The sequence below is a fragment of the Amphiura filiformis genome, chromosome 5 (assembly GCF_039555335.1).
Source record: "Amphiura filiformis chromosome 5, Afil_fr2py, whole genome shotgun sequence".
NCBI lineage: Eukaryota > Metazoa > Echinodermata > Ophiuroidea > Amphilepidida > Amphiuridae > Amphiura > Amphiura filiformis.
Genome location: NC_092632.1, coordinates 28,956,599 through 28,967,908, shown reverse-complemented (window position 1 = coordinate 28,967,908; position 11,310 = coordinate 28,956,599). Strand labels below are relative to the sequence as shown.

The 11,310-nt window shown below is 36.1% G+C and overlaps 1 protein-coding gene across 1 annotated transcript; it reads left to right on the top strand.

Annotated features, from left to right (window-relative positions):
• Positions 1-201: 201 nt before the first annotated feature.
• On the top strand, positions 202-2,420 carry LOC140152924 (uncharacterized). Its single transcript, XM_072175463.1, has 2 exons — positions 202-359; positions 1,136-2,420. The coding sequence occupies exons 1-2, from the start codon at positions 323-325 to the stop codon at positions 1,789-1,791; spliced, it is 693 nt and encodes a 230-aa protein (XP_072031564.1). The 5' UTR covers positions 202-322; the 3' UTR covers positions 1,792-2,420.
• Positions 2,421-11,310: the final 8,890 nt, after the last annotated feature.

The following is an 11,310-nucleotide window of genomic DNA, read 5'->3' as shown; positions in this document are numbered from 1 at the left end:
ATATTGTGCCGGATGTTAACGGCACTTCACTCCTCACCATGATCACTGTAGACTCCTCTGTGGTACGCTTTCAGTATGCACACTTACGTACACTAACATTATTCTCAAAGTGGCCAATCAGCGTTGTCTGAAGTCTCGTACCAGTGACTGTTTCCGTTCTGAGACTGTTGTCTGTGAACTTTTCCGCGGGGCATGAAGGAGTCCTTTACATAAAAAAAGCGATCTGTCGAAATTAAGTTTATTCTCCATCAAGCCCTGCAATAGCTACAAACTGCTCCAGTTTTGCTCTGAAAGACGCCAACTTTTACACAACTTCATCAAGATGCGTTGTCTACTTCTGATTTTGCCGGCTCTTTTCGGTAAGTTGAATATATACTGATGTATATTCTTTTGTTCACGGCTTGATTTACAGCGAATGACTATAATGCGAACTTAGCACGTCATTGTTGGTATTATTCATGCTGAAATATGTGACTGTAAAGCACTCTTGTGAATTCTTTTTATCATCATTTTGTATGTCTCATTATGTTCGGTTTTCTTAAATTTGAACCATCGCTTGAACCAACTGCGCCTTTTAACGAAAAGCACTGCTCAATAAGATTGGATAGGCAGCATTGTGCTCTTCAGTTTCCAATGATTGTGAACACTGCCATCAAAATGTTACATAATTTATTTATTTTGGTCTATATTGTATTTTCAATGAACATCAAAACCTCATGAGTACTACTCCTTTTGATACACCCGTTATTTCAATGGACAGATGTTAAGGCAAGAGAAATAAATAAGTTCGATCTTTTGATCGACCATCGATGCTTGGTCGATCCTTATTATTTACGAAATCAATTAATTGACCATTATTATTATAATATTAATTATGATAATATACAAATATTTGCCTGTATCGATATTGAAAAGTATAAATTTAGCATTAGTTCTGATTAATTAGTTGTTATTTCATTAGTAACCAGCATCGAAGCAGCATCGATGGTCTATCCAAAGATCGAACAAATTTGTTTCTGGTGCCTAACAAACTTTATTACTGTTAATTTTCTCTTACAATCAAATTCTTTTTATCTGCATTTTTTAATTATATCGTGATATTAATCAGTTGTCGCAATATTTTATCTGATTTCAGTCGGATCTCTAGCTGCCCCAGCCGGTGGTCTTTCTAAGGCATCAAACAACAACAACAACCAAAACGTTGGCGCATATGGAAACCCACAGATTATCCCATCTGGAGGAAATGCTGGAGGATTTTCAAGGCAAACTGGAGGCTCAAACAACCAAGCTTTACCAGATGATGGAGCATATGGTGCCGCCAATACAGCAAACAATGCTGGTGCGGGAGGAGTTTCAATTTCAACCAATAATGGCGTAGCCGTACCTGATACTGGAGCTGCATTTGGTGGTGCCGGTGCAGGTGGAGCATCACCACAGAATGGAGGAGCTGGTGGTGCACTTGGTGGTGCAGGAGCAGGAGGAGCATCAGCACCAAATTATGATGGAGGAGTTGGTGGTGCACTTGGTGGTGCAGGTGCTGGTGGTGCATCAAATGCCAACACCGATCCATTGGGTGCCGCAAATACCGGAAACGCTCCTGCCTACGCTGGCGATGCTGCTGGTGGTGCATCACAGCATGGCGGACAAATCAACAGCAACGCACTTTTGCAAAATCAAGCTTTGACAGACGCTGGTAGTCTGAGCGCAGGTGCTGCAGCTGGAATTGCCATCGGCGTAATTGCAGTGGCTGCTTTGGGCACAGCTATTGGTGTTATAGTACTTCGTCGTTGAATAACAAACTTTTACAAACTCTAGACATTTTGGGTGTATATATTGGACGATAATCTATTTTCTAACTTTCTAACAGGTGTTGTTCAGGGAATGCGCAGATTATAAACATCTCGCGAATGACATTGAATAACCTTATTGGGATTGGAAAACATGCAAAAGAATACAAGCGTTCCAATAAAGAATAATCGTGGATTGCTGTATGTATTGTGCCTGTTTTCAAGGACAGAAAAATCCTGAAAATGATAAATAGATATTGTGACGTTGAGAAACAACTTTCATTGAAATTAAATCAAAGTCTATTTTGAGACGTCATCATATCTATGCCAGATTAAGGCTGGTTAAGAAGGTACAAGACAGGTAGTCTTACTAAAAGTATCAATCAGGGTCAAACATTGAGCCATCAATTCCAATTGAAAGAATGCAAGTTCACTGTCATGACTATGAGTCTAATTACCGTGCACCTGCATTCTTAAATTCGGATGTAATTATTTTCTATTTAAAATGAGGCAAAGCTCGCACTGTGTGCATATTTTTTTAATTCAATTGCAAGAAGCTTTACACATTTTAACTTATTCAACCCATCAAACTTGCGCAATAAATTCAATGTAGTACATTGATCAAGAACTTAACACGTCTTGTGTCATTTCAATTGAACTCAGTATGGTTTCAGATTATCATAGTAATTGCATGGATTAAACCATTCCGCTTTATTCTCTTCCGCCCTTCCAAGTAAGAACACAATATTCGCTTTTTTAATTACAAACATTTACTGCGTTTTACTTATCTCATTCCCCACTTTACCTCATCAAAATGCTGATTTTGGTATTTACATGTTCTTTTTGCAAGAGTGCTTGAAAGGGATGACAATTTATGTTATACGTGAATTTTAAAGAATTTGATTTTCCAAATATATCAGGTCACCTTCCTTTAAGAAGCAGTAAAAGGTACAAAGTAGTATCTGCTATTAAATACTTGTAGATTCTACTTGTACCTCTGTGTTTTACTTGGTTTATCAGATACTGATGAAATGATTCAAAGTTTAACCAGAGGCTATTTTCCAATTATGCAAACAGTATTGTTGACAGAGTTCAAACCTCTTCCGTGTGTCGTCTCCGCAATTGCAGGTCTCTTTCTTATTAAGGGTGATAATCCGCGCCCATTGTCCCTTTGTTCCCCGGAGACCCCGTAGTAGTCGTCACATAGACGTCGTTTAACTGTTGAAAACAACATCGATGACATTCCCGCCCACTAAGGCTAAGACCGATTTACTACTAGACATATGGCGCAGTTATTTTTGTAGTTCCAGGGCAACATAAATTGTTACCAGACAAGAAAAGCAGACAACATGGCGATGACATCTGAAAGATGAAAGATGACAACAGACTGTGACATTTAAAGGTGGGGAAAATTGCATGTTTTCTATCAGATTCCTTTTAAATATACCATATGACACCATGATCTCATCAGGAACTTGTCAATTCCATCAATCAGTGCAGACATCATTGATTTAATCAAAAAGTTGAAGGAAACATATCTAGTGATTACTTGTTTAATGCGAAAAGATGGTATCAGGCAGACCTTGGCTGCAAATAGATCATACCATAAAATGACTAAACATTGATGATTAACTTCTAAAATGACATGCATTTTTGAATACTTTTGAAACATTGTGAAATGTTGACTCCAATGCCTAGTAAAGTGATATTAGAGAATTGCTTGAAACACCCGTTTTCTTTGAATAACTTTATGGTCAATACAGACCCTTAGGATTCAATTGCTACTAACCATGTAAAAACCGGTAATCCAATAGAGAAGAAGGACATTGTTTTTAAAAATAGATTTAGAGTAAAAAAGAGGACACACGGAAAAGAGGATGTAAACTTAAAGGGCAGGTCTATAGCAAAAACAACATCATATCATTGGCAAGGTAATATTATGAGGACAATGAAAATGACTCCTTTTTTGAGAAAATAAGCCGCTTAAAATTGATATTCCGCATAAACCAATTTAAGCGGTGAGTTTCTTCGAACGAGACAGATTTGGCCTAGAAAACCGGTGACGTCATGAAATGAGATGTGCCCGCTGTTAGAAAAGGGACTATAAACGCTCTCAATGGACAGAACGTATACTGTTGCTGTTCACAGAAAAAAATTCCAAATTAAGTATTACAAATTTCATGATTTTTAAACATATGGATAAAATCAGCCGCTTCTTTTTTTTATATATTAGACAATTGTGATATTACAATTCATATGTATATCAATATCATGAGAAATATTAGGCCTAAAAAATAAATACATAAGCTTAGAATTTCATCTGAGACTAGCATATAAACCGTGTTAAGTCCACAAACTCATGTATCTGATTTCCCTGTATATTGCAATGCTACAGTTTCAGTTGGATGAAATATTACAAAGCAAACGCATAGTAACAATTACAATTACTGTGTGCGCTTTGTTCCCGAAAGAGAACAATAGCGTGCATTTATTGTTATGCAGCATTGTTATGGTAAGTGATAGTACAACTTATTGTTGCTAATGTCAATCTTGTCAAAGTGATTGTGATTGTATGATGAGAGCACGATAAAGTGTCCGCTTCATTTACCTACGTCATCAGTCAAACGGGGGGAGAACACATACGCTTCAAACGGGGGAAGAACACATACGAGGCTGAACTTTACCCACACAATTTCTCCTTTATCAGGAGAAAATACGCACAAAAAAATTGCAAAAAGTGTCAACTTGTAATGTAATAATTATTCTCTTCGAATAGAGATAAACTTGTTTTTACTATAGACCTGCCCTTTAATATAACAGATGGGTGACCCGACTGACCCACATCTGTTACTCTGCTAATCTGCTCATATTTTTCTGATAACAATAAATTAACATTTTAAGCTTGGGATATGTTTCCTGGTTTGACTCACTAAGAACACAAACCACTGCTATCTTCATATCTCCATGGTAGGCCTACTGTGCCACCATAATATAACAACATGAGCTATATAATATACATGTTCTATGGAATATATGATTTGGTATACATCTGACAGTCAGAAGACTCCCTAATCCAAAATGTTTGCTAGTCCTAACCCTAACTCTAACCCTTAACCTATAAACCTTTGGACTAGCGAACCTTTTTATGTTTTGACCCAGCGAAACTTTTTTTTGGGTGGACTAGCGATTTGTGAATTAGCAAACCTTAGGACAATATGCATGCACACATATGATTCACATTTCGTGCTCCTAATATCTAAACCGCCAGAGCAAGTTCACTCCAAACTTGGAATCAGATCATTTAAATGATATGCCTGAAGATACTATGATGAACACATCAGCCATCCCATCTTTAATTATAATTTAAGTTACAACCCATAGCATGGCAGATATTTCATCCGTCCGGTATGCAAGTGTTTTTTGGACCATGACTTGGCAGTTATAATGCATGATGCAGTCATGTCTACAGTAGAATTCATCTCGACCTTTGCAGGACTTAACCCCATTAAAAGCTATTAAACCAAGATAACACTCATTGAAACAGCTCAACTGATTAAATCGGATCTTCTCTGGTTGGGCACAAGTGACTGGTTTCATGTGCGATATCACAATAAAGCTGGTATTCATAGCTTCAGTTGGGTAACCGATTATAAAGGAAACGAAAGGAAACAATGTTATGTGTGGCTTTGTTCACGAAATCAGACAATGTCGTGCTTTTTGTAAACCAGCATTCTTGAAAATGAGCAACATAATGATTTTTGACTTAACACGGTTTAGAAATAATTTCTTCATATTTTTGGTGTTATCTGTCGTTTACATATCCTTCCTAAAACACCAAAGTACGAGTATTTCCAAACATCTAAATTTGCTAAAAATTTAGGACATGTTACAAAACTATATTGTCTAGAATTTTAGAAGAGTACTTTTAATATTGGCCGGTTATTTTTCACACAGCGACGTTAGCTAGGCAATGTACTATTACCTATGACATTAACTAAAACACCAAAGTACGAATATTTCCAAACATCTAAATTAGCTAAAATTTAGGACATGTTAAAAAACTATATTTTCTAGAACTTTAGAAGAGTACTTTTAATATTGGCCGGTTATTTTTCACACAGCGACGTTAACTAGTCATATCCCCATACTGTTAACGTAGGGCTATTTGTAAAGGTCACGCGTCAATGGGAAAGAGCACTGTGTATTGTGTATAGGAAAACGGACAGTAACTGCAGTATGGTCCTCAAACATGACCCTAGATATTTCAAAAACACGTGTATTATTCTTCAATTAGCTTCAATAAAACAGTGCAGACATGTGAAATCTCTGGTTAATGCAATATCGTAATTTTAAATTTGTGTGATCTTACAATATTCCTGAAGTTGGTGCTACTTAGTGTTGACACGTCAGAAATAACTCGATGGAAACATGCGCGTTCCATTGAGCGTTTGTAGAAATAAAAGTACACCTGCAAAGCGAGCAAAAGTCGCCATTTGTAAACAACGTCAGCAAAGCACAATGTGATAAAACAACAAAATGTAGAGATGTTGAAATGAAACCGCTTGAACAGGAAGCAATAAGTTGTTCAACCGTGTAATTTTATTTCTAGGGAAGGGTGACACCATGACAAAGACAGTTACAGGTCGATAGTCCGAAAGTTATAAACGCTAAGCCTTCAGGGCTGTGTAATAATTATGAGCCTGGGGAGAGGATAAAATTGGGAGGGCAAGAATTTTTAGGGTGCTCCACTTGATTTGTGTGGGGGAGCATGGGAGTTTTTGAAGCAAAAAAAATTCTAACTAGTGAGCAATTTTTTGCTTCTAAAAACTCCAAGGTGTATTTTATTGCTAGAAACGCCAAATGGCACGCATATTTCTATCGGGTTATTTCTGACGTGTCAACTCTAAGTAGTACCAACTTCAGGAATATTGTGAGATTACACAAATTTAAAATTAAGATATTGTGTTACCCAGAGATTTCACCTGTCTGCACTGTTTTATTAAACTAATTGAAGAATAATACAAGTGTTTTTGAAATATCTAGGGTCATCTTTGAGGACACTATAACTGTCAAATCATGGTTAAAAACTTGTATACAGGACATGGGCGTTTTTGGAAGCAAAAAAAAACAAACGAAAAAAAACCACGAAAAAAAACAAAAAAAAAACAATGCTCATAAGTGAGACGAAAAAAAACTAAAGCAAATCCGCCCTACCCAAAATCACTTCCCCCTGAAAATGAAATGGTGCGTTCCTTAAGATTTGCAAATTGGGATTCCAAAATTTTGCCATGTGAGGAGGGGAGGGGCAAAGATTTTTTTGTGCAGGCCTAGAGCAGGGCAAGCGATTTTCGGCAGGCTGAGAGGGGAGGGGGACAAACATTTTTTGGCAAGTTGTAGGTACCGATGGCTCTTTTTATCGTGCCCTGAACATTTGTACAGTGCACAGTGCAAGTCAAAAACAATAACACTATACAACTATTATGCTTGTTACATCGGTACCTAACCGGGCACCGATAGTTCTATGGACCAAATTCGATGTGGTACCTAACCAATAACCTGGTATTCTGGTATACCCTAAGTACTATGTGTTCTTGAGGTTAGGGTTATAGCCTAATTAGGGTTTGGGTTAGGATTAGGGTTATACTTGTGCGCAGGGTATTTCAGAATTATTCCCTGCATTATAATACACTCAATGTTGATTTTCCTGTGTTCAACGTAATTTCGTATTCTGTTGGTGGATGGATTAGGATATGTATAAATATCCTATTCAAAAGCTGCAAAAGCCTTTAAATCCTTTATGTCGTATCTGATGCACAAACTTATGAAACAAGTGTAAGCTAAGGCATAGCTTTTAAGCTAACTTGTCTGCTGCTCAAAAGTGTTTGATGACTCATTATATTTTTCGCCTGTTTGCGACTTCAACTTGATTTCGTGCGAACTAATATATTAATAGAAACCAATTAAATCAATGTGAATAGCAGGTGACAGCTATTTAACAGTTATGATGAATAAATTGAAATAGAATGTGGGTCAAACAATTAGTTTTGCCGATATAATTCGTTACAGAAAAAAATTCAATAAATCCTTCAAATAAACCAAGAAACGAACCACTATTCAGGCACCTATTGGTTGGAAAATGGGGCATAATCATGAGTAATGCGTCTAATCTGGTGGGGGTTTGTTCACAAGGGATCAGCTTGTGTCTGGATATTAAGGGGTTTTAAAACAAAAATAATGCAAAATGCCGATATATTTTCAGAGGAAAGCAATATTTCTTTTCATTTAAGGGTCAACACAAGTTTATTTATTGCCTGTAGTGCTCACATTTCGTTTTGAGTAGCAATTTTACTGCATTTGATTTATCTTTTTGAGACATCCAGGGTGATTCAGAAAAAATGCAAAAATGTGAAGATGCCATAATTTTTTGGGAACCAAGTTGAATTTTCATAGTGCAGTTACGTCCACGGCCAGCCATAAACCCGCTTATTGAAGATTAAACCGATATATGCAGTACTAAACCATTATATAGTAATCTATTGTCTAATGCAAATTTATTACCACCTGATAATATTGATCCAATGAGCGACTGTCCGCTACGGACGGCTAATCGAATCGATAATGACGCTATTGACATGTACGAGTTTTGGGGTATTTTTTACTGGTTTGCAGCTGTTTGCTGTCATTTACTCATCAAGGCGGACCACCGTTATTATAAGGACTATGCCAATTATTTAAAGATTGACATGTAGAGAACAAGCCATAATTGATTGACAGAAAGTACTAAATGTGACCCCTCAGCACAACTGAGCCCTGAAGTCGCCAATCATCATTTTTGAGATATTCAACCAAAATATTTTGCTTGAAATTAGCTTTAAAATGATGTATATCATGTCTATAATAGTACTTGACATTTAAGTAGTGAAAAATCAATAAAACTGTCAATAAATCCTTTGTTTCCTATTGTTTATTGTTAAGTTCGATGGAGCATATCTCAATAGTGGCACTGGCGACATCCGGGCTCAGTTGTGGAGGATGGTCACAAATGTGTACCTATGACGGTTTTATGACACCAATCTTCCAAATACGACCAAAAAAGGGCTGCCCGGTGAAGCAAAACGTGCATTGGAATAACACGGCGAGTTTGGATAGATGGTAGGATTTCTTTTTAATAAAAATGTATGTTCCCCCGTTTAAAGCTTGTACCGGGTTGAAGATTCAGATATTTGGAAAAGAATAAGTAATTGAAACATAGAGCAAGTACTAAAATCATAGCTTTTATACTTTTTGATATATGATGCTAACTAGTTCATCCCCTATAGCTACAACACAGCGCTACCAGTAGGGTTCAATTGCCTATTGTGAGTGCCCCTGTGTTGTATGCATACTGCATGATGTTCAGTTTTTGAAACTGGATAAATGCTGTGTCAATAGTCACTATTTGTAAACAAAAAGAAGTGAATCGCATTTACAGTTTGATTTTAAGGAGCCTTTTTACTGAGTCACCCCATTTCAATTTTTGTCCACGAGTCACCTGCCAATTCGACTTGACCATAAATAATGGGATTTATTAAGTTTATTTTACTAACTCCTGAAAAACAGAACCCATCGTATTTCGCATCTTGGCTATTGTTTTGGTACACCTATGCAAAAGTCAAATTCGGTAGTCTATCCATAGTAACACACACAATTATTTATAATGGATTATAAAATGACATGTCAATTAATTAGAATATAAGAATGTTTTCACACATTGAATTAGTACCATTTAAAAGTTATCACAGAAGTTGATTCGATTGTGATGCATTTCGGAAATTAGATATCACACCTCATGTTCATGGTGTTGATCATCAAAGTAACCCGATATTTATGACCAAAATATGTTGGGTATCCAATACTATAGTAAAACAAAACAACAGGTTTGTCATGGAACATAAAACTATCTCTAAGACTAAGGTATTATAGAGCCTAATTTAATTATAAATTTCTTTGGGTGGGTGTGTACGCGTCCTGATGGACAGAATTGTCAGTTTGTTTCATGTAATATCTGAGAAAAGAAGATAATGATGTAGAATAAAACGTCTGGGAAAGGTCAAATACGGTGAGAAGTCACTAAGGAGCAAAAGAGAGACATTCCACATCAAACGAAACAAAGAAAGCGTTTTATTGTCAGGTTATATAAAGGGTATAAAACGTTTTAATAACGTTTTAAAAACATTTGTGAAAACTTGATACAAAAACAATCTCATAATCATATTATTTAAGAATTGACAAAATATTTTGCAAAAACGTTTTTTTAACAAAGTTTAACAAATAGCTATAGAGTTTTGTCATACAAAACGTTTTATGACCTTTATATTACCAGGCATTGAATGTTTATCAAAATGTTTTGAATAAAACGTGTTTAAAACATTGTGGCGTTTACTGGACATTTTAAATAAAGGTGGATGGTCTTTTATTCCATAGTGTTTTCTGCATTACATGGAGACCCATCACCAACAAACCTATTCCATGTTTTTGATATTAGTACAATATGGGTGGCATGAAAACATGTCAGGCCAGCTATTTGTATACAGTGGTTATGGCAAAAATATGAGCTCACCCCACTGAGAGCACATCAGATCAAATATCTGTGATCTGATCAGACACACCAAATTGCATTCTGAATATGAGGAATATCCTTCTGATATCAAATAAGTTTAAAATTAGCGATATTATGCAACATTTTATGACAAATCATTAAAAAATTATATTTTTGACATTTTTAAAACAGTCTTTGAAGTAAACTTTATAAATCTAATGAATTTTAACACAGATATTAATTTTAATGACCATTAGATAATTAATAAGATGACGTTGATTAATACACCTGTTGAAGGGCAATCCCGGGAGGGCAATGTCCGGTAGATAGTGTCTTGTGGCTGCTGGAGCGCAGCCTTGGTGTATATAAAACCTGGGATACTAACTTACTCACACCAAAACACCCCACCTGTTTTTCGCTTCGGGGATACACACATTTTACACAGGTTGCGTAACCATAATACAGGGTGTAACAATAAACCCCGGGCAATAAACTTTATACAATTGCATTTTGACTTCACAGGAAGAAATTAAAAGAGTTAGGGCACAAATGATATATGCAATAGAATTAGTATTATCTTGGCTACAAGAAGACGTTTGGTTGGTTTCGTTACTAGCTTGGGTTCAAAAGTTATGTCCGATTAATCAAATCGTCCAGAAAACGTGTTGGGCCACTTTTGTCATGTTTGCGTATATCAAGTTTGAACCGCGTAGATATGCTTATCGTGCATTTAACATCAAAGAACTGACACAAAAGAATTTTAAGTGGTGTTACTTTATATAATCAACATGATCTTAATAATAATGATAAGTCATGATTTTTTTTTCAAATTATCTTATAAATAAAGTAATTTCTCATATCTCTGAGAACAGTTTTTGCATCCAAAGTACAAAACAATAACATTTTGAAAGTGAGTTCAGCTGGGCTTCTAGCTGTTCTGGGGCG

Excerpts from the sequence above, each read along its gene's own strand:
- LOC140152924 (XM_072175463.1), top strand. The coding sequence starts at position 323 with ATGCGTTGTCTACTTCTGATTTTGCCGGCTCTTTTCG. Across the intron at positions 360-1,135 it reads GATTTTGCCGGCTCTTTTCG|TCGGATCTCTAGCTGCCCCA; the intron begins GTAAGTTGAATA and ends ATCTGATTTCAG.